At 32.9% G+C, this 26,112-nt stretch overlaps 1 protein-coding gene across 1 annotated transcript; it reads right to left on the reverse strand.

Moving 5' to 3' along the window:
• On the reverse strand, nucleotides 1-26,112 carry LOC140054246 (uncharacterized). The gene is made up of 8 exons (XM_072099165.1): nucleotides 26,043-26,112; nucleotides 14,944-15,132; nucleotides 14,234-14,371; nucleotides 13,307-13,483; nucleotides 12,155-12,288; nucleotides 11,511-11,711; nucleotides 10,234-10,307; nucleotides 1-634 (listed from the first exon to the last, which is right to left on the reverse strand). Exons 5-8 carry the CDS (start codon nucleotides 12,164-12,166, stop codon nucleotides 589-591), a joined length of 333 nt encoding a protein of 110 aa, XP_071955266.1. The 5' UTR covers nucleotides 12,167-12,288; nucleotides 13,307-13,483; nucleotides 14,234-14,371; nucleotides 14,944-15,132; nucleotides 26,043-26,112; the 3' UTR covers nucleotides 1-588.

Below are 26,112 nucleotides of genomic sequence, written 5' to 3' on the forward strand. Positions count from 1 at the left end.
ACTAACATAAAGAACAACATCGTAGTGCAATTATTTTATCACACTCCAACCCGAGACACCTTGCCCAGGCGACAGACAGAATTAGGCCGAGAGCATGCCTATTTGGTAAATATCAAGCCGCCATAAACCTCAAACTTGGCATGCAAAATAAAAAAACCATCACAACACTCGATCTCGTGCTTTTAAGTTTATTTGTTTCCTCTACCACTACCGCCAAAATGGTCACCTATTTCAGTGCTTTCCAGTCAATCAACTGACTTTTATCTCCCCAAAGGACTAAATAAATATTTGATTCCTGTGTGCCTATAACTTCAGACATCGTCTCTTATAAGTGGGTGTCTCCACTAACTTCCCCACCTAATTGATAAAGTAAAGTTGCTTTGTGACTAATAGCACAACAGGTTTTTCAACTTGGACGCATTATTTAAATTGATTTTGTTTTTTAATGAAATAAAAAAAAAGTAATCTATTAAATACAAATATTCATCAATAATTACCTCAAATACATTTCCTTTCACCGATATCCTTCGTTTAGGGGGGCTTCCCTTCGCTTCCTTCACAGTAACCACCTCTGGCTTCAAAAATTTATCAATCAATCTTGATTGATTGAAAAGTCACCAACTCTGCACAACACCTATAACCACAAAAAAATAAAAAGACATGACTGTACAACATAAATCAAACAATACATTCAACTCTGAACTACCACAACATAAATGACTAATCTATACCTAACCACTATAAAACAAAATAAATTAACAAGCATTAAAAAATGTTGAGGTTGACATGTTTAATAATGTTGTTAAAAATTTATAAACCACAGTGGAGGTAAGGTTTTTTTTAGGTTTTTTTTTTTATGATTTTCATTGTCATTATCATAACGAATGTTTAGTCAGGAAAAAATGTTATTTAAACGGTGGTCACAATTTGTTCAATGCAAATGAATACCTGTTTACCTATTTCTATTAGGCCATGTAAAAAAAAATTGTTGATCGTCTTTTTTTTTTTTAAGTCAGGAGGGAGGAAGGCTTTTTTTTTTTTTTTTTTTTTTTTTTTAATTATAAAAAAAGCAGCAAAGCATCATGAAAGTGTAACGATTCGACAAAATGTTGAAATGTTGCTTTTGTTCCAATTGCTTGCGCATGCCATCAGTACAACAAATGCACTAGGCCTAGCATTTTGGGGCATCGTAATTTCGGGAACTGTAGGTGTTTGGACAAACTTAATGAACGAACCTAGTTTATCCACGATGTCACTCAGCTTAGACTGGGCCAATACTTTGATCATACCATCTCCCTTTCCGGGCTTCCTATCGCTGGCGTATACTGTAGGCAACGTAGGCCTATCGCCGAACTTCCCCGTGTACAATTCAACATACAACTCTGATAATGTTACATCAGCCGTGACTTCGCAGCCAAACCAATCTTTATTCGGCGAACCACAAAAGGCATTTAAGCTGCGTAAAACGTATCAATAAAGATCTTTTGTTCGGAAATCACGTGTAAAAAGAACCCACGCTGTACAGCAGGCCAGCGAAAAAAAATTAACAAAATCAAGCTAGATACCTGTATCTTGCACATGCGCATATTGATACTATCGATAGAGGGCAAGATAATCGCGATGAATTTCTGAATTTTGCGATCGCGACGACTGATCTGAGGTTGAAAAACGGGATTTTCGCCCGGAGTTTCACGGTTAAAAAAAAAAAAAAAAAAAATGAGGCGGCCAAACACAACTTTGTCCACAATTCTTGTTTTCCAAGATCAAAAATCACTTCTTTTATCAACGCTAATTCTAATTCTAACAATAAGGCTACCACTATTGACAATAAATATACTTTAATAACAATTGTTCATTGCATTATCCTTCTTGGTCAATAATGTCCAATGACATTATTTGTTTTTCCACTTTTGTGACCAGACACGTTTGGGAATACATCTAAAATGTTGCCTGCCACTTATTTTAATATGTCCTTCTTGCAAAAGTACTCAGTACCGTCATCAGTGAAAAGAACATATCCTGACCTGCACAATAAATATGTAATAATTACAAAAATACAAAAGCCAAAAAAAAACCAAAAAACAACCAGCTTCAACATTATTGGCCCCCTGAAAATGAATCAATTTCATTTTCTTCTTCATGTCCATGTCCACTAAATAAAAAAAGAAGGGAATTGTATAATAAATATTATGAAAGTAATAAAGAAATCAATACTAGAAGAAATGTGTTAATATAAAATATTTTTCAGATGCTGTATTCATTGGAAATCGAGGGTACCTTATTATAGCATTGTCAGTCAGTGGTTTTTTTTTAATGAATCCTAATTGTTTTTTTCTTTGCACGTTTCCTTTCATTTCTGATGTACTTAACATTCTATAATTAGAACAAAATGTTGCAAGACACATTGTGTTAAATTAAAAACTGTCTGATCGAGCTTTATATTTGTCGAGCTTATTTGGCAACCATGCACTTTTATGATCATCCAATTTGTTTTTAATTACACTTAGTGGTAAACTCATTCTAACAGGATTAGGTCCTACTGGGATAAATTCAACTTTCCTTGAACATTGTTTCAATTTCAAGCCACAAACATGATAAACACTTTCTTGCGCAGATACTTCTCGATTGTTCATACACACATGACCAAGTTTTGACATATATCCTATAACATACGTAACACATGCATACACTGGTAATATACTGAATATCCATATTAGCATTCCATGCTCTCAATAAAGAAGGATTGTATTGATTTACTCTTTAGAACAATCTTTTCTTCAGTAGTTATACAATTATTTGCTTCCTCATATGCACTCTGGATAATATTTAAACTTTTAAAAAGTTCTTTTGCACTCTCAAACATTCCTTCATTAGTTAAAGAATCTTTTACTGAGGATAATACGTGTTGCGCTTGTTTTTTTGCATAACCATCATCATTATCATCATTGTTTTTATCCACAATTGTAGGTCTCATAACAAATGTTTTTTCAGAAGGCTGTCTAGGGAAGTTGAATCTGCAATTCGTTCCCTTCTTTTTACACGATTTTGAATGTCTTTTACTATGAATCTGCACACTGGTGACAATTTCATTCATTTCACGATCTACAATTTGACTTGGCACAGAACAAGAAATATATTTATCAATAAATTCAATCACTTTTTTATCTTCATCTTCATTAAAAACAGCATTTTCGACCCATACCAACATATGAACATGTGGACTTCCTCTCATTTGAAATTCAATTCTGTAAAAATAATCTGTAAATTTACCAATGGGTTTTGCTTCCGACAAAATAACATTTTTTTAAAAGTATGAAAACGGTTGTCGAACATTCTGGCAACAGTCACTGGATTTGATTTCAGTAAATTACATTTGTCTGCCCATTCTAAATCATCAATATTTCTATTATCTTTCTGTTTGACTTAACAATGTCGTCATTATTTTGTTCCAGCGAAAATCAGCACTTGAGAATGAAAGAAAAAATGTTGGCTTTCCAATCTGTCTTACCATTGCTAATACATCTTTTTGTGTTGCTTGCCAATAAGGTGGAGTTCCACGTATTTGTTTTAGAAATTTATAACCTTTATCAGATTTTAATATCTCCTAAATTTTGTTTATATTTTTAAAATCAGATACAGTTACTTTACTAAATCAATCTTTTTACTTGACCCTTTTCGCAACGCTATGGAAATACTCGATAAAATTTGTTAAAGTTCATATATAGATTGAGCATAAAATATGAATTCTGTATTTTTTGCAAACCTGTTATCTACAGTACATGCATTAATCTATTGTGTAAATATCGTCCAAGTGTTATTTTAACAACTCTTGTATCATGGAATGTTGGTTGCCCTGTTGGAAATAGCACTGGAAATGATTTTGCTTCGTTGTTTTCATTACATAATAATGCAATAGGGCTATTATTTTCACATGCACAACAAATAATATCACGAAAATATTCATCAACCAAATTTTGTCGCCTGTCAGCAGGTTGTAAACTTGTGTCAAACGCAATGCTACACAATCGATATGCCGCTTCTTCTTCTCTTGTTTATTATTTTTTATACATGTTTGTTGATCATCTTCATTAGCTTTTGCAATTTGAATGTTTTCTTTAGATACATAATTGTGCCACTTTTTGATCAATAGCTACATCAAAATACCATTTGTTATGATCTTGTAAATATTCAAGAGCTTGAATAACATTAGCTGTGTTAACAAATTTATATTACAATAACCCTTGCCTGGGGCGGATCCAGAGAGGGGGTCCACGGGGTCCGGACCCCCCCTAAATTTTAAGGGTGCCCTTTTTTTAGAGGTTCAATATTTTATTCGTGTGACATATTTGTGTGTATATTAGTATGCACAGAGTAAGCTACACTAACCCCAAAAATAAAAACAGAAATTTATCACAATGAGCGCGATGTTAAGTTACGGCGGCCGATCAAAGAGCATTGTGAGAGAGGTGGTGATGCGTGATGATCTCTAGTTAAACTTCTAAAAATAGATCGTTTCGCATACTACAGAGGGCGCATGTAAACTTTTTACGATTCAACTCCGCGTACGTTACCATGCGCGTTCTGTCATTGACGCGATTATTTGTCCATTGGTAAACACATTTTTATGTATTATTATTCTGAAAATAATTGAACTGTAAACATAATTCTTTTGAGTATTTGTTTATTTACATATCATTCCATCAGATCAACTATTTTTTATTTACATTACATCCAACCAAACATGTAAAAAATGTAGTTAAAATATCGTACTATCTACCGCGTACGACCATACGCGGTAGATTGTTTACTCAAAAATCATCGAACGGTCCTTACACTATACTATTCAACCTTGTTTTTATAGTGGAGCCTCTCATGACCTGAGATTTGTTTGTCTTCCTACGCCAAGATAATATAGTTCTACAAGCCATGTGCTTTTTTCTCTGAGAAATATTTATTATAAGTGCCAAAAAAATGTTTTTTTCTCGATATGAAGCCTTTATTATTCAAATCTTTTAAAGAAAAATCACACATACCATAAAGAAGGTTCATTTATTTCATTTTTGAAACAATATTTGTGAAAATTACGTGAGGCTCAACTACAAAACCACCATTTTGTGATATGATGTCATCGTAAGCCAATCATAGCTGAGCTTTCCCGCGATCGGCAGAGCTCACGGTTGAATGATTTTGGATTCTGGCTATTTGATTGGTGGACGCGAATCACCCACAGCGGAATGTTTTCTCTCGCGCGCGTGTACCAAGAAGTCACGTGATCTCTCTTTACTGAACACAAATTTAGAGCAATGAATTTGTACGAATTCCGTTAAATAAACAACTCTATATATTTTATAAACATTTAATAATATTTTATTGATATTTCCAATGTTGATATATAAAAGAAATTACTATAAAACGTAATTATATGTAATTATTTTAGCGAAAAATGGCGCAATTTGTTTACAACGTTCGTGGCTGCTAAAAACGATCATTTTCGGCAATGTTTTAGACCCTATATTTCGAAAACTACAAGTCAGATTTTCGTAATTCTTTCTTTATTGGAATATTGAAACAAAATACCAACAGATAATGTTTAAATTGGTTGAAAAATAACAACTTTTAATTTTGCATCGTTATCCCTGCTAATAAAGTGTCATTTCCGGCGAACTAGAAAGGTGCCATTTATCATGGATTTTGCGTGCGAGAGTGCCATTTCCGGCCATCTAAGTGTGTCCTGTAACAAAATTCGCTTCGCCACAACCCCCACCATGGGGGGGGGGGGCTGTGGCTCAAATACTCAATATCTGATGTGCCCTTTTTATCGGCGGACCCCCCCCCCCCCCCCCCCTCTCAAAAATGTCTGGATCCGCCCCAGCTTGCAAGACAACTTACTGGTATAGGCATTATTTTTATAGTTTCAATAGTATTTGATGGTACACATACAACTGGTCCGTGTATTCCATGTTGGCCACCTTTGGGTAAATTCATTAATTTCATAAATGAAATATTTAATCCAATCAAATGCTGCTCTAAATTATTTAATTCAGGAGGAATTTCATGTAGTTCTAAATTATTTGAATTGGCTTCTTAGGAACTGTTCCACATTTCTTGTGGCATGTGAAACAAATCCATAAATGGCATCTTGGTGATTTGTTTAATTGACATGGTTTAATACATTTACAGATTCAATGCCCGACAACTCCCAGTCCACTCAGCTGTAAAATGAGTACCTGGTTGAAAATACTAGGGAGAAAAAAGGCGGCGTGGAAAGGAACTGGCCACCCTACCACATAATGCCGAGTCTTAGTACAATGAGCTCCTAACAGCTCATTCCCCTACGTCATGTATACATGTTTTATTTTTGTATTTTGCTTTGGTGCTTGTCTTTGAAATAACATTTAAAGCATACACAACAAACATATTCAGGACCACGAGATATTAATTCTCTGACGTTTTCCAAAACAAACTCAAATTACGTTTTTTTGCTTTCCTTATTTTACGATTTTTCTTCACAATATTTTTCCGGAACACTGAATCACTATGATATATGTTTGTGAATCTTTGATTACAATTTTGTTTGAATTTTAAATCTCTCTGGTATTCTCTAAACCTTTGCTTACCACTCTGCTTCAAGTCTTGTCTGAATGTTGAATTATTACGATACTTTTGTGCTAGTTTGTTACGCAGGTTTTGTATGAAAGTTGAATTATTTCGATACTTTGCTGCTAGTTTTTGACTCAGATTTTGTCTGAATTGTAAATTAGTCCGATACTTTTTTGCCATTTTTGTTTATTCTTTTGTTTAAAGCTCAGGTACAGGCATAAATTTTAAATATAATATTTTGTTAATTGTACATAAATCAAATATTTGTAACAGAAATCGAGACGAAAAAACATGAATTTCCCTTAATATGGTCAAATACAAAATTTGGCAAAATTCTTCCATAAAAACCAGGAAGACTTTTTTTCAGTAGTTAGGTAGTTAACCTAATGTAATAAGATGTCTGGGGACTCCCTAGACAGTGGAAAAAGATGGTGGATTTACGGTGGATAATTTTTGCTATAGCATGAAAATAAAAATCTGAAGTTGAATAAAAATATCAGAAATGTAATATTCAAGTTATATTACCTATATTTAGTCATCTGATAACATTTTTTACCACACCATTTATTTTTCATAGCTTTTTAAAATGCCTCTCTATTTACAAAATTTGTGTACAAAAGAATAGAGATTTTACTGTGTAAGTTGAACTATTCCCCCACTGATATGAAAGTGCTTATTTTCAACAAGCTCGTGTAACACAAATAAAATCCCAAAAAAATTATGAAACATAGGGGAAACTATAGATCGATGATTATTGGAATGTATGATCAATAGAAATTTTTTGCCCGCACCTGGCCTTTAAAGTTTTCTCTACATATTAAATCATTTGATATCTGTTTTTCCTCTTTTCTCTTAATTTTTGATGACATTTTTTTTTATAGTTTTCAACATGTTTGGCTTTTTTCGTTGTTCGGTAATCCAAATTCATTTTGTAATTGTCTCTTGCCTTACTTCGTATTTTGAAATTATAATTGGGATTACATCTATACGCTTTCTTTTGTCTTTCTCTATTTTCCTTTCTTTTGTAACATTTATATTCGTCATTGACATCTTATTTTGTGATTATCCTCTTTATATACAGAATCATTTTGATATCTGTACTGTATCCACTTTATTATGTTTCTGTTTCTTTTCAAAATTCTGTGTAGTTTCAATTGAACGTTTCATCCTCATTCGAATTTTGTTATTTTGACTTTTATCTCTTCCGAATCCTTTTTTAGTCTTTCTGAAAACCTTAACTTTCTCATTGTAACAAAATCGTCCACTATCTTCACTCCGTTTATATTTGGATCCTATAGCATCTTCGAATACATCATGTTCTTTTCTTTATCGTGTATTTTCAATTATTGAAATACTAGTTTTTATAATACTGTGGTCTAAATTTGTTTCTATTCACATCATCACTATCCTCAATTCTTATAGTTTCCTGAACATAATTTAAATTATCGACAGATTTCACCACATTGAAATGTACATTTCTGGTATACAGTATATATATATACCGTTATCAGTTGTAACATCATTTATTATTCCGGGCTTTTTTGCAGAAAACAATTGCCACGTCAAAAGTTGATCATTGAAAGAATAAATATCTGTGTCAAGCATTCCACTTATTTCAGTATTAGAGGCCCACGTTCCATTATCCATTACTCTCTTTTTAATCACATATTCCTTAACTGTTCTATATTCATCACTTAATGTATTACTAAACATGTCATCAGATTCCAATAAATGTTTACCAATTGCTTTTCTTAAAATTAAATGATTATTTTCATTCCTGGAAATAATACGAAATTGCACGATAAAAACAATTACCATCACCTGTAATATTCTTTATTTGAAGAGGATGTCCAATACAATTCCTACCAATATGTTTATAATTAATGCCTAGTTTATTACATTATGTTTTTCTTTTCTGCTTCTAAAGATTGGAACAAATTTAATCAACATTGACACTTTCTGAGTTGTTTTGTTCACAATTATCATCTAACGTAACAGAAGAAGAGAAACATAAAAATATAGCTGATTTATTTTGAACATTTACACCAGTCAGTTCAAAATCTGTTTCATGTAAATTACAGTTCATTGACCTTCCTAATCTTATACAATAATCGTACACACCTTCCCAACATGTACTGTAAAGTAAAATGCTCTTTCCGTGTTCACTAACACAACCTACAACTCGCACGCCTTATGTCATTAATCAATACCAAGTGACAGCAAACACGCGACCTACACTTCACCTCAGCAACGAACATGTTAACACGACGATCTGATACTTAACCCATTTTAATAACTCAAATCACATCCTAGAATTAAATAAATTGGAAAATATAACAATTTCGAATGCATTGCATCACCCGATCCGGTTTCTAGAAAATCAGTAACCACTTTCTTGTTTACTATTATTCTTTTACTATAGTTATTATACTACTACTATTACTACTTTAAAAGAAATATTATTTTGTTAAAGGTTACTGAAATATAGCAATCTATTGTATATAACATGTTATTGTCCAACACTATTCAAAATAAAAAAAAATAAATAAAACCACTAAATAGAATGTCAAAATACTATGAACTAAAACAAAACATAACCTTGTCCACACATTCTTGTTTATCAATGTTAATTGTTACTATAGTTATTATACTACTACTATTACTACTTTAAAAGAAATATTATTTTGTTAACGGTTACTGAAATATAGCAATCTATTGTATATAACATGTTATTGCCATTATTAGGGCCATTTACACTAGGACGATAACGATGGACGATAAATATAATTTTACATTTTACATTTTTATGCACATTTGTCTATTTATCGTCGATCCTTATCGTCCTAGTGTAAATGGGCCTTAAACCATGCCTTCTTAATCTATCAACACTAATGATTTTACATCCAGGTCTACTTTCCTTATCATACAAGTGAATGGCAACATTTCACACATGTCATTAATCTCTCCAAGTACTTCCTTCTGACATGTCAGGGCAATATTCTTATCCGTCAATAGAACATATCCTGACCCGCACAAACAAAAATACATAGTCAAGATAAATTCAAAATATTAATTTCAGTTGAAGATATAAAGTAAAGTAAAAACCAGAAGATATCCACTTTCTTTTATTGACAGACTTTACATTTGACTTAAAAAAATATAAATAAACGATAATAATAATTATGTGTCGTATAAGAATGAAGCACTGAATATTAATATTGTCACCAAAAAATAAAAATAAAATCAACAATACATTACTGCATTTAGGAAAAATTATAAGACGAACAGACATTGTTTTAATATATTATTATTTAGTTTTTCCATAATTCACAACATGGCACAGAAATCATATAAATAAAAGAAATACATGAATTTAAAACATAAGATGCAACTTGAACTTTGTGAATGTCACAAAATTTTAATATATATTCAATTCTTTAAAAAACGATCATAGTGGCTTATGTCAGATAACAAAGTAATAATTTGTATAATTTGTTGCAATAGTAAATCTATTAGTTAGTTTAATTTGTTGGTTTTATTGACATAAGACAGACTATCAGAGACCCATGCCAAGCAAAAAACATTTTTATGGCGTGCACATGCAGTAATATAATAACGTCAAAATATACGTACTCGTTTTCATCAACACCAACAATTGTAACCTGAACCTCTTGAGCCGGCTCTACAATAACGTCGTCTTCAGAAATCTAAAAAATCACACACTTCCTAGTTATTTCAATAATTAACAAACTAGTAAACAGACTTTCACATTGAACGATATTGTAACCACTGTTTAAATAACACATTTCCTGACAAAACATTCATTACAATGGAAACCATGATTACAGTAATAATAACATATCTTGAAAATCCAAGTACAGTATATATTTCAAATTTATTAACATTCACCTTAACATCAAGGTATGGTTAACAACAGCATTTACAACTAGAAAGCCACTCCGAGAGTGCATACCTCCGCCTACTGTAAAATTCTCCTACATAAGATTTCTCCGGTAAAAAAAAATATATATATATATTTGTGTGTGTCTTAATGCTGTTTGTGATTTAGGCTAATTTCACTACAAGCATGTGTATGCGAGTTTGGTGTAATGGTTATGTAACAAGCCTTTCAATTAACAATAGCTTCAGTTGACTAACAATAGAACAGCAACGCGAAAATCAAACGAGTGAATTTGAAAAGAAAATAGGTTTTTTAAACTACTGGCATCAAAAAACGTGCACATTAAATCAAATTATGTTTTAAAATTACAAATCACGAATTATAACTCTTGCCTCTTGTACAAAAATGAAGTTTTTTGGACAAGTAGTTCTCGAGAAAATGCAATTTCAGTATACTTGTTACTTTAAGACTGCTCGCCGGCTTTTGAAAAATTCTGTCCTATCTTTTAACACTAGCAGGTCTGAAAAGTATACTAAAAAGTGGTCCAGAATTGGGACAATGGTCCCAAAATTTAATGGAATGGTCCTTGACCACATATCTGTCTGTATATTCATTTTGGTAAAGATCTTGTAATTACTTTTTGAGTAATCCTGCTAACAAACAAACAAACAAACACACGCTACCGATTACATATACCTCCTTGGCGGAGGTAAAAAATAAACAAAGATATAAAAGAAAAAGCAATAATAAAAGCATTCAATGAGCATTTATGTTGCATAAAGGTCGCTCAGTATCAGGTGGAGGCCTGAATAGTCGAGCGCCTTTCAAATGCCGAACATACATACTTCATAACTGGCTTGATGATATCGGGATCATTTGCACCCATAATAAATATAAACTTATCATTTTGTGACATATTTTTGAAGTTTATATTAAAATCTAGAATATACACCTTGTCAACAATACATTTATTTAATATCGATAAATAATTTTTTAAATAACACCTTACCTCTACTGTTGTTAAATCTGTAGATTGTAAACATTTTACATTGTTGTAGTTATCTACCTCCACATTATTTAGTGTGATCTTCCATCCAACATTTTGTTCCCCAACCTTGGAGGCGAACTCATTCCACAATTTACATTTAATATTAGTGTTCCCATCCAATCTTCGCCACGTTTGGTTCTCATCTACCCTCATAGAATACACCTGCAATATTTAAAACAACATTTCTTTTACTATATCTATTAAGTAAACGAACATTCAACACACGATATTTCTTAATCAACCACCTTGAAAAATATATAATATATATATAAAAATATATATCCACATTTTAATTATTACAGTACAGCACTATTAGTTGTAACATTTCTCATAGGCCTACACGTTTATTAACAACCCTTCAATTAACAAATTCAATACTACATAATATACCAAACCGTCTCGGTACCTCCCTCCTCAACATTCAACTGATCGAAAACCAATACTAATAACGGTATCACAATAGATACAATGAAAATTAACATACACATAACATACAGTCTAAATGTACGTCAGTAAACAAACACTATAATGCACATTTACAATTTGTTATATGATTGCTCAATTTTACTTCTCAATAAACACTTTTATCATTATTGAACAATTACCTGTTCCACCATGCCCGATACCGTTATCTTCCTCTTCGTGGGAGAAGCTAGTGCCGCTTCAACAGTTTCCTCTTCTGGATGAAGAAATTCTTGTATTTTTTATCACAAACCACAAACGAAGATGTCTTAAACACCTATGTCAAACCAAAAGTTCAATTATTTGAAACCATAAATTGATATACCGTACTATCATTAATGGTGTATATCCACCCATTAATTAACAAACGATTTTTACAAATGCTAAAAATATATAAGATAACCAATGCCCTAACTCTAAACTCAACAAACTGAAACCACAACCCTCCACGACGTCCAAACAAATACAGATTTTTATTTGTTACTGTTATTTATCACTACAATTGAAATGCTGAAAACTACCGGGGGACCCAACATAACAACTACATTTCCGCCTATTATTATACGTCATTTTAGTGATTCACGATCTCGAAATAGATAACCACCAGTACATAACAAATCCAAGTCCAAACGCAACATGATTTTGCATTTATAAAATATGAGCAAAACATTGATGTCCTATCTGATGACCTATCTGATGACCTGATGCATTTTTGTTAACGCTAAATTGTACTTATTATGCATCACACCTACAAATACGATGTGTATATAGAAGTTCATACAATGCAATATAGATAACTGAACCAACACACAATACAATTGGCTAAGCAAAATAAAATATGAAAATGAAATTTCCAAATATCTAACCAAAGTCATGTAACATTTAAAATAAAAATTAGTTACGTACAAGCGAAGTACGTGTTGTTTAACTTTATCGACAACCATATAAAAACAATAATTAAGCAAATGGCACTTTCTTAGCATTGTATAATTTGTTATACATACATATTATAGTGGTTTTTAACATTTTCACAGTAATTGTTCCATTTTAAATCTTTTAAATTAAAATTACAAACAGAAACGACACACAAAAACGGCAATTAAATACATCGTTCCATGACAATGAAATACTAAAAGTCAATTATGATTATTCAGTTAGCCTAATGTACTAATAAAATAACAAAAACGTAATATTCAAAACAGATTATTTTTATGAAAACAGTCATTATATTACTTCAACTACAACCATACCATAAAGACTTTCATAAATAACCAAATAAAATTAAATTCGCTTACCTTCGTTGTATCGTACAAATTGATGTAATTTTTACATGGTTTTTTTTTAACGAATTTACCACTCAATTTCTCGGGCATCGACGTGTAGTAAATAGCATGAGTTTTTTCCATGCAATAGCAAGTCACCCGGACATCATGTACTACAGGCTTTGTCATTACATACACGGTTAACAACATCTGTAAAATTAACAAAAACATACAACCAATATTCGTCAATCATCTGTAATATATAATACAATATAAGCCTAACTAATATCACAATGAAATTTCTTTCAAAACATAATACAGATTCATTATTGTACGAAAAGGGAGACCCCATTATACGAAAAGGGAGACCCCACTGTACGAAAAGATACAGGGGCTCTAGTATAGCCCCCTCGTCGGGGAGCCTAGCTTAATTTGTTAATTGTTCGTATGTTCACCAATTTTTTAATTTACAAGAAACCATTTGTACCGTGGGGCACCTAAAATAAATATTGCCACTTTCACTTATTATAGCTAAGTTATTAAATTTACAATGTCCTGTATGTCATGAACTTCTCACTACTCGAAAGTCCAGATGGTACGCACGCATACATATAAACTAATTTCCCCGACTGAAAAGGGTCTACGCTTGCGGATGCACACTGAACATTTTCTTAGCTCCATCCCCACCTGCGATAAACAATATAGGCCTACCTCTTCGCCTGTGGGTATGTGGCGTATGTAGCCCCGCATCGGGAAGATCCTGACGCCACTGCCTATAACATGTTATACGTTAGCATATAAATCGTAAGGACATATGAATCTGTGCGTATCTTTTAAGACAGGCTTCACATACGTCCGCGTAGTGCGGATAACTAACTAGTCAAAATGACGAGTTTGTTTGTTTTTTAATGAAATTTAAAAAAAGTAATCTATTAAATACAAATATTCATCAATAATTACCTCAAATACATTCCCTTTCACCGATATCCTTCGTTTAGGGGGGCTTCCCTTCGCTTCCATCACAGTAACCACCTCTGGCTTAAAAAATGTATCAATGATCTCTTGATTGATTGAAAAGTCGCCAACTCTGCACAACACCTATAACCAAAAAAAAATAACAAGACATGACTTGTGATTATAAAACAAAATAAATCAACAAGCATTAAAAAATGTTTAATAATGTTAAAAATTTATAATCAACCAAGGTTGAGGTAAGGTTTTTTTTTAGGTTTTTTTCTAAAATGATTTTCATTGTCATTATCATAACGAATGTTTAGTCAGGAAAAAATGTTATTTAAATGGTGGTCACAATTTGTTCAATGCAAATGAATACCTGTTTACCTATTTCTATTTATATATTGAAATAACCAGTACAATACAATACCTCCTACCCTACTATGCCCTACCATCCCGACAAATGTTACTTCAATATTAACCAACAGAAAGAGTAATTCTTTTGATTGCCATAGCATAAACAAAAAGTTTAAAAATCAAGTAACTTCTTTTATACCAAATAATTATAACAAGGTTCTCAGTCCACAACGAAATGTGAACGAACAACTGTATCCACACAACCTTGTCAACAATTCTTGTTTTCCAAGATCAAAAATCACTTCTTTTATCAACGCTAATTCTAACAATAAAGCTACCACTATTGACAATAAATATACTTTAATAACAATTGTTCATCGCATTATCCTTCTTTGTCAATAATGTCCAATGACATTATTTGTTTTTCCACTTTTGTGACCAGACACGTTAATGGGAATACATCTAAAATGTTGCCTGCCACTTCTTTTAATATGTCCTTCTTGCAAAAGTACTCAGTACCGTCATCAGTGAGAACAACATATCCTGACCTGCACAAGAAATATGTAACAATTACAAAACAATCTGATTATTTTCAGAAAATACAAAAGGAAAAAAAAAAACACAACCAGCTTCAACATTATTGTCCCCCTGAAAATGAATCGATTTCATTTTCTTCTTTTATAATTTGTGTATGAAACTGTACAAATTCGTTACCACGTCCATGTCCACTAAATAAAAAAAGAGGGGAATTGTATAATAAATATTATGAAAGTATATTTAAAGAAATCAATACTAGAAGAAATGTGTTAATATACTCATAAAATATTTTTCAGATGCTGTATTCATTGGAAATCGAGGGTACCTTATTATAGCATTGTCAGTCAGTGTTTTTTTTAATGAATCCTAATTGTTTTTTTAATTGAACACGTTTTTTTCTTTGCACGTTTCCTTTCATTTCTGATGTACTTAACATTCTATAATTAGAACAAAATGTTGCAAGACACATTGTGTTAAATTAAAAACTGTCTGATCGAGCTTTATATTTGTCGAGCTTATTTGGCAACCATGCACTTTTATGATCATCCAATTTGTTTTTAATTACACTTAGTGGTAAACTCATTCTAACAGGATTAGGTCCTACTGGGATAAATTCAACTTTCCTTGAACATTGTTTCAATTTCAGGCCACAAACACGATAAACACTTTCTTGCGCAGATATTTCTCTATTGTTCATACACAATTGACCAAGTTTACTTAAGCTTTGTCTGGCATTTTCATTTCCTTCTTTCACTTCTGTTGCTGTATGAGATAAAAATAATCCCATTTCCCGTTCAGATTTTAACATTATATCCTATAACATACGTAACACATGCATACACTTGTAATATACTGAATATCCATATTTAGCATTCCATGCTCTAAGTAAGGAAGGATTATATTGGTTTACCCACACATCTTGGGGGTTTCTCTTTATAACAATATTTTCTTCAGTAGCTATACAATTATTGGCATCCTCATATGCACTCTGAGTAATCTAAACTTCGAAAAAAGTTCCTTGGCTCTTTGATACGTTTCTTCATTTGCCAAAGCGTTTTTTACTGAGGTTAATAATTCTCTGGGCTTGTTTATTAGCATCAATGTCATCATTATTTATTTCCACAATTGTAGGTCTCAACAAATGTTTTTCCAGAAGGCTGCCCCGGAAAGTTAAATCTGCAATTTGTTCCCTTCTTCTTATACGATTTTGAATGTCTTTTTCTGTGGATTTGTACCCTGGTAACAATTTCATTCATTTCAGGATCTACAATTTGACATAGCACAGTAAAAGAAATATACTTTTTCATCTTCATCAAAAACAGGAGCATTTTCAACCCATGCCAACATATGAACATGTGGACTCCCTCAATTTCAATTCTGTAAAACTAATCTGTGACGTTACAAAATAACAATTTTCAAAAAATTATGAAAGCGTTTGTCAGCCATTCTAGCAACAGTCACTGGATTTGATTTTAGCAAATTACATTTGTCTGCCCATTCTAAATCATTTCTTTTATCTCCTGTTTGCCTTAACAATGTTGTAATTATTTCTTTCCAACATAAATCAGCACTTGAAAATGAAAGAAAGAATGTTGGCTTACCAGTTTAACCATTGCTAATACATCTTTCTGTGTTGTTTGCCAGTAAGGGAATGTTGAATCATTGTAATACTTTGTTGCTAGTTTTCAACTCAGGTTTTTTTCTGAATGATGAATCATTGCGATACTTTGCTGCTAATTTTTGACTCAAGTTTTGCCTGAATGTTGAATTATTGCGATACTTTGATGCTAGTTTTCAACTCAAGTTTTGCCTGAATGTTGAATTATTGCGATACTTTGATGCTAGTTTTTGACTCAAGTTTTGCCTGAATGTTGAATTATTGCGATACTTTGCTGCTAATTTTTGACTCAAGTTTTGCCTGAATGTTGAATTATTGCGATACTTTGATGCTAGTTTTCAACTCAAGTTTTGCCTGAATGTTGAATTATTGCTATACTTCGATGCTAGTTTTTGACTCAAGTTTTGCCTGAATGTTGAATTATTGCGATACTTTGATGCTAGTTTTTGACTCAAGTTTTGCCTGAATGTTGAATTATTGCGATACTTCAATGCTAGTTTTTGACTCAAGTTTTGCCTTAATGTTGAATTATTGCGATACTTTGATGCTAGTGACTCAAGTTTTGCCTGAATGTTGAATTATTGCGATAGTTTGATGCTAGTTTTTTACTCAAGTTTTGCCTGAATGTTGAATTATTGCGATTCTTTGATGCTAGTTTTTGATTCAAGTTTTTGCCTGAATGTTGAATTATTGCGATTCTTTGATGCTAGTTTTTGACTCAAGTTTTGCCTGAATGTTGAATTATTGCGATACTTTGATGCTAGTTTTTGACTCAAGTTTTGCCTGAATGTTGAATTATTGCAATACTTTGATGCTAGTTTTTGACTCAAGTTTTGCCTGAATGTTGAATTATTGCGATACTTTGATGCTAGTTTTTGACACAAGTTTTGCCTGAATGTTGAATTATTGCGATACTTTGATGCTAGTTTTTGACTCAAGTTTTGCCTGAATGTTGAATTATTGCGATACTTTGATGCTAGTTTTTGACTCAAGTTTTGCCTGAATGTTGAATTATTGCGATACTTCGATGCTAGTTTTTGACTCAAGTTTTGCCTTAATGTTGAATTATTGCGATACTTTGATGCTAGTGACTCAAGTTTTGCCTGAATGTTGAATTATTGCGATACTTTTCGTGTATTGTTATGTTTTATCAAATTATTTGTCATAACACTAGGGTCTACAATTATTTCTGAGGAGCTATCCACATAATCACTATCCACTATTGTTATTGTTTCCGGAACATAATTTAAATTGACACCAACAGACTCCATCACATTAAAATGCACAATTTCTGGTGTACAGAATATATATACCTTTGTTAGTAGTAACCTCATTAATTTTTCCAGTTTTTTTTTGCAGAAAACATTTGCCAAGTCAAAAGCTGATCATGAGAACGAAAAATGCCAGAGGACTTCTAGGTCCCTGGATAAGTTGTTTATCACAATTACACGCACAGTAAAATAGCCAATCAGTACTAAGTCTTATTTGGCCTGCTACATTATAGCAATAGGTAGAAAATAAATGATTTGGGCTATACCAAATGCCGTTACAGTATATACACTATAAACAGTAATCTTTATACAAACTATATACAGTTCAGAATAGGTGAAAATAAGTGACCAAAGTGACACTTTTGAACATGATGACGTCATCACAATTTTAAAAATGGTAAATTGTGCGAAAGATAATTGATTGACTTAGACAATATAAAAAAATGGGAGAAAATGGAATACGTATAAGTGGAGATGCGCTCTATTAAATGTGATGACGTAATAGAAAAAAATCCTATATTTTATATTCGAGTCGATATCTACAACTCATCTTCTTCCAGAATATGTAATTTTAAAAAAGTTGACCCTGTAGTTTAGAATCTATGACTGTTTAAAAAAAGGCATAATTTTAACAAATTTTTGGACTTTTTCATCAAAAATTGCGTACGCGTTGAAAGTTGATTAGAAATTGATTTTTTGCATTTTGAAATTTTAAACGCGCGTGCCCAAACAAATTTCGTGGAAAGAAAGAAGAATATCGGGGAAAAAAAATCATGACAATAACAAGGGGTTATCCGCCAAGTACTGTTTACCACGTGCATAGCCAAATCTGGAATGCCCTTGATTGAAACTACCATGCGCTACAGTTATATAATTATCATTCCTGTTATATTTTCAATTCATGTATAGGTTGTGTATTCCGCATTATTGTTGCATTGGATGATTTTTTTAGTCCCCCATCGATTATCAATAATTCTGCAGATTTATTTGTTGTTGAAATTTTAATATATTACAAATGTGCTATCTAACATATCTAATTTTTTTGGCAGTTCAGAAATCATCAGAAGATCCTCATCCATAGTGGAATCTTTTTGAATATAATAGTACAACTCATTTCCAAGTGTCAATATTGTTTTTGTCAAGATCATTTCCATTCCTTTTTGTTGAATAAACAATAGCTACAAGACTATTGCAACACACTGTTTACCGCGTGCATAGCCAAATCTAGAATGCCTTGATTAAATCTACCCTATGCTATAGTTACATTATTATCAAAACTATATTTTTGAAATTCATTTCTATGTTGTGTATTGTGCCTTATTGTTGCATTGGATGATATAAAATGTATTTTGTGGGGAAACTTTAATATTCATATCAATATTATATTGGTTGAATTCAGTTTCAGATTTAGTATTTGACTTTATTTTTTCAGTGGACGCTCATTTTTTGGTCCGTTATCAATTACGAATACTTCTTCTAATACTTCTTCTAATACTTCTTTTTCTCAAACTTATACTGGACGACTAAGGGTACCCTAGTATAATCCCACCAAGGGACTCCCAGGAGCAATCCGCCGTTTTCTCACAAATATTTAATTTCTAATACCATAAAAACCATAAGTAACACTGAAAATGTAAAAAATACACAAACGGTGTTTCATAGTTATTGTTGGCTGGAAAAAATAAAAGTGGGTTGGCTTATTGTCGGCTGGCCTATATTGTTGGCTAGCTTAACACAAACCTTCCATGATTATGTTTTTATTCCCCATCAGGACTGGACACACAACAGAGTGGTTTCAGTCACGTGGTTTTAAATTACTATGCTGCCCTCAACGTTTATATTTAGTTAGACCGTACGCCAATTTTTGTCCTTACGCCAATTTTTGTCCTTTCGGCAATTTTGTCCTTTCGGCAATTTTTGTCCTCACGCCAATTTTTGTCCTTACGCCAATTTAACCATACGGCAATTTGTTCATATGGCAATGTGTTTGTGTGTCCGTACGGCAATATTTGTTTGTCACTCGAGGAAATATGTCTTTAACGCCATTAGTTTGCCTTACGGGAGCGGAATTGTTCGTACGGCAACGTTTGTCTATTTTGGCCTTAATGGCCGCCCATACCCTAGCTCCTATCTATCATATAGCTAGGTCTAGTAGCACGTGGGCTAGGATAGGCTGGATAGGCTAGGACAGGTAGGGAGGCTTTATCTTCACGTAGAGTACATAGTGAGAAATCGAAGATATAACGGTGTGGTACGTGCGAAACAGCAGTAGCGGCCAGAGTAGGTCTCGCAAAAAAAAAATGGGATCCCATCTCTCTTACTTATCGCTTACCATGCATGTTCGGTGGAGGGCCCGACAAGCGTCTCTGGTAGATGTGTCATTATCGAACGGTCTTAAATTGTCAGGATTTACTGGTATTAACTCCTCTTCTAGGCCTAGTTCTGTATCCGCTACAAAATATTCCTCTTCACTATCCATTCCAAAATGATAACAATAAAAACACTCCTCCGTCGATGGTGGAAAAAAAAATGGCATCTTCGTTTCTCCGTAGCAATCGACTGAGATTGATATTTTCACACATGTGCACTGTATCTACGTTTTTCCAGCTTCCCGGTCAAAACGCTAGTAAATTTGCAGAAGATTGCCGTAAGAACAGATTAAAAAAATCATTAAAAAAATTAATTGGTTGACATTCGAAAAGATGTAAAATCTATTTATAAACAAAAATGTAAAGTTAATGAGCCAACACTCTAGTATGAGCCAATCTGCAAACATCGTTTCATATCCATTTTAAGGAGATATGGAGCTTCACAATGGTACAGTAAATAGCAGCCATTTTGAATTTATGCTAATTCCCACTTCCTGATGTCCGATTTTGGTAAACTTTGGATATGATATTCATTTGGACCAAATCAACCTGTTACAATATGTTCTAGGTTCAACCATACTTTTACTGGACTATTTGTCATAGCACCTGACACACTAAAGGTTGCCTCTCCCCATACAACTATGTTATTACATTTATCTAGGCTACTGCCTATTGTCAAAACTGTTCTTTTATTTTTTGGTGTTTCATAAAGTTCACCAACCAAAGTAGCAAGTAAACAAAACATAGCAATAAATACAATTTTATTTTGTTTCCTGGAATCATAGCATGTGATGTTAAAACTAGTGCTATATCATATATTCCCCTTATTCGTTGCTTGTCCCTATTGTCTCTGGCTAAGTGCCACAATAATCACAAATCTTGTATTCGACCACATTACACTTATATAACTTGTAACCCTTACCAAAGCTGAATGCCTTCGCTTACCATTCACAAAGCATTCGAATGCTACTCCTGGAATGCTATTATTGGCATTCGAATGGCTAATACTTAGCATTCGAATACTAGTGGTATATATAAGCATTCAATGACTGAATTTAGCATTCGAATGCTTCTTAGCATTCACTAAGCCTTCGCTAAGCCTTCACTAAGCCTTCCTTCGAATGCTTCTTAGCATCCACTAAGCCTTCGCTAAGCCTTCCAGGGAGCCGAATTATGTAAATGAGCTAAGTATGTGAATGGTAGCACTAGCATTCGAATGCTAAAAGTAGCATTCGAATGCTACTAGTTGAATGCTATACTAGCATTCGAATGCTAAATCTGGAAGGCTTAGCCTAGCATTCGAATGCTAGTAGGGGAATGCTAGGCTAGCATTCGAATGCTAGCCTAGCATTCGAATGCTAGTAGATGAATGTGCTAGTGAGCTTTTTTAGTGGGCGTGGTCTAGCATTCAAAACTACACATTCAAATATTGGTACACTGTTACACTGTGAATGCTAGTGAGCGAATTGAATGCTAAAGCATTCAAATTCTACAGTGGGAAATGTTGTGATCCAGATTTCTCACTTTTTTTATGAAGAATCTAAAATGAAAAGCGAAAAAATTCTTCAAATATACAATAAGAGACATTAAAAAAAAAGATGTCTTTACTTTAATTATTAAAAAATCAAATTTAATTAATATATTTTTGTCGATACTCGATATTTAACATTCCCAAACAGAAATAAAGTATCAAAAAGCTATCAAACGTATAAACAGCAAGAGAGTGTAATCTTATACTGTATATGACAAAAAGGCCATATACAAATGAACAATTATCAAAATTAACTACTTTAAAATATTTAATTTAAAACTTCAATTGACACCATGAATTTCCTTATGGAGGCATCTTCAAAGAAATATATATATACACTATATATAAAAGGCAAATTACTGAAAAAAATGACAATGCTGTGGATCTCAATGGAGATACAAACTAAAGTAAGCAAAAAGCTAAAAAATTATCAATTAGCAGAGCTATTGGCAACACTAGCACTTTATCTGTGCAAGTGAGAATACTTGGACAAAATTGAGAATATAAAGATATGATAAATGAAAATAAAAATTATCTATAAAATATTTATCTATTTATATAGACTCTTGCGTGCATTGGTGCATTTAGACACAAACTTCTTGTTAAATTCTACCAGGCTAACAGGAGTCCAATCATTTTTTACTGCCACGACCTTGATATACTCTGCAAAAAAAAATATTGAAATATGTTAATGAAATAAAAAACCGACACCCTGTGAAAAGAAATTAAAGATAAAAAGAATGATTAAGCAATTAAAACAAAGAGAAATGGTGGGATTCAATTTTCCCTCATATTTAATTGATCATTGAAGGCATGTTTATAAGACATGAACATGTTAAAATAGATTTAAAATTTATAGTTAAATACCTCTAATGGCATCAACAGATGATTTGTCCAATGCACTCCTGTTGGACTCTTTATTTTGTTTTCTATGTTCCTTTATGAACAGTCAGTATATAGCAGATAAAACTGAATTATGCAATATATTCTCTAGTCTGTAGAAGGACTATTATATTAGTATCATTCAGGTTTAATAAAAAGGATTTTATTTAATATTTACCCTTTTTAAAATAAATACATGTTGTGTTACTGTTTTTATTCATTTCAAATGTTGGAATTAAGGAAATAATCTGCCATGGCATAAAAATGCCTCCACCATCCCATTGTCTTATAATAAAATAAACGATGGAGTGAAAACTGCTTTTATTTAAAATTGCTTTTATAGTTTAGTTAGCCCTTCTTTTTGATAAGTGATACAATGTGGTTCTAGAGTATACTATAACTAGCCTAGGCCAGCTACACAATATAACCAGGGAGTGACTTAGGGGATTCGACTTTTGACAATAGGGTTGGTGAAATTCAGTCCAAAATATGCAGAATTTTTTCCAAAATACGTCAAGTTGAGGGCGCTATACTAATCCAAAATAAGCGAGTCTTTCCAAAATACGTCGACTTGGGGGCGCTATTCATTTTCCAAAATACGCGAATTGTCCAAAATACGTCAAGTTGAGGGCGCTAGTCATTTTCCAAAATACGCGATTTGTCCAAAATACGTCAATTTGGAACCACTTGTAATTTTCCAAAATACGTCAACTTGAGAGCGCTATTCATTTTCCAAAATACGCAATTTAAATAACTCCTTTACTTCTTCTAACCAATTAATTATTGATATTATTTTAATCACAATACCATGCTTTTTATTATTATATATTATATGAAATAATTATTATGTTAGATTTCAGATTAGGTAACTTATTAGACCATAAGTACTGTACATTAAATTGAAAGCGATGTTGGTCTGTCGAGCTCGGGAAAAATATCGATTTTGTAGATCACCAAATATATAACACATACCGTACCTATGACTATACTTAAATACTATATATGTACATGCTGGTTTTGTAGCCGGTTTATGCCGCATTTAAACTAGCTACGTCTGGCAACGCAATCGTACATCGTTCAGACATTATTAACGTATATTATAGGCACTGTCTATTGACTGATGTTGGCATATATTTGTTGTTTTTCAGTAATAAATGATTACATTGAAAAATAATAATTGGCTACTCTATGACATTTTATTTACAAAAAATTATGCCTTCTAATACTTTCATTTATAACTAAAATGTACTTGTTTGTTTTATTCCAAGAAACTTTTTTTTAATACATTAAACTGTAATTTTACCTTACACTCTCAATATGATACATTTGGAAAGGCTCTCGTATTTTGGAAAAAAAGTTTGCCGCCCTCAAGTTGACGTATTTTGGAAAATTACTAGCGGTCCCAAATTGCAAATTGACGTATTTTGGACAAATCGCGTATTTTGGAAATAAATAGCGCCCTCAATTTGACGTATTTTGGACAATTCATGTATTTGGGATAATTTATAGCGCCCTCAACTTGACGTATTTTGGACAATTCGCGTATTTTGGAAAATGAATAGCGCCCTCAAGTCGACGTATTTTGGAAAGACTCGCGTATTTTGGATTAGTATAGCGCCCTCAACTTGACGTATTTTGGAAAAAATTCTGCGTATTTTGGACTGATGTTCACCAACCCGACTCACTTTTGATAGGACTTTTTGATAGTACCACCCTAGGCTCGCACTGGCCGATCGCCAAGTCGCCATGGGCGAAAACGTTTCTAGATTGGCGAAAAATAAAACGGCTACTTTAGCCATTTTGGCGATAACATATCATAAAATAGATAATTAAATAATCATTTTGGCGAAAGCATAAAGTCCAACTAAAAGGTCCATTTGTCGATCTCCAAGCATTTATTTTGTTCGTTATCACGTTGTTTACTTCAAGCTCCATTTTTCGTCAACTTGTTTCGTTGTACCAGGCGTCTCTTTGTTATTTCAAAAAGATGGAGATAGCAGAGAGAGAGGTAGACTGCACAGACGTTACACGACACATGGATGATGAAGTCTACCCAAACTATCACGTGTCGGCTAATTACCGGGATTGTCTATTTTTCGATAGGGGTGTACTTTTCAGATTAAAAAGAAACATTATAGTATCTTCGATGAATGACGTCTTAATCTTATCGAAATCAAAAATGTATGCGTTATGCATTTTAGAGTCTTCCAATTTAATGTAGTTTCATATTTTACCCTTAATAAACTTCCCTCGTGCGTCAGTGTAAACAAAACAACAAGCGGGAAATGGTAGAGTCTAACGGGGATTTAGCTAAACACACACGTGCATCTGAGCGTGGCCAGCCGCCGGCTTCTGTGTTGTTGTGTAAATAAATAATAATCGGATAAATTTCTCGCCCTGACAAAAACGCTTCGGCGCAGCCTTGAGGGATGGAAAGACGTGTACTCTGTGCTTTGGCCTATATTATCTTACGTTTAACAACGATACGAGTGTTCGTTTGCTAGGAATTTTCCTCAATATTTTTAGCATACGATATACCGTTGCGTTGTTGTACATAATTTTGTAGGCCTAGGCTGGCGGTTCTGCACTTTCGCACCTCTTGAGCATACCCAATTTAAGCCGTCACAAGCAAACATGACCAGCCAAGCGTAAAAAACAAAAGTAACATAGCGTTCAGGGGATTTTAGAAAACTGTAAAATGTTTCTTATTAAATGCTGTATGATTAAAAACAGTTTGAACAATTGTTTTGATCATGTAAAAAAAATACAAAAAAAATATTTTTTTTAATCATACAGTGACAGTGATTTAGGCATGGTTCTTTATCTCAATGCGTTACGAAAATGTTCAGGGAACAGTGTATAGACCTGTTGACATAGATAAATTGACTAAAATGTTTTTACCACTATATTTCAAAAATTTTAAATTTTGGCTAATGACCGATTCATTTGGCTAAATAAAAAAATTTGACTTTAGCCATTTTGGCTATAGATAAACTGATTTGACTAATAAAAATATTTCGACTTTCGCCAAATGGCTAAACAAAATGAAATGTTAGTGCTACCCCAGCCACCACCACTGAATCCTAAACCACTCACTATCTACTGTAGCCTAGCCCTGGTCCCTCTCTGCTGAACTCAACTTAGTAGGCTGTGTGTGGCTATACTGATCCTCCTATTATTATTAGGCCTAGCTAGTTAGTAGCCAAATACAGAATGATAAAAGAACAAGTATAGCTACTAGCTACAATACCTTTTATATCAGCAAAATCTGTGTCAGGTTTGCCAGCAGGTAAGCTGTAAAAAGAAGGAAGGCTGCAGTC

This window comes from Antedon mediterranea, chromosome 7, assembly GCF_964355755.1.
Source record: "Antedon mediterranea chromosome 7, ecAntMedi1.1, whole genome shotgun sequence".
NCBI lineage: Eukaryota > Metazoa > Echinodermata > Crinoidea > Comatulida > Antedonidae > Antedon > Antedon mediterranea.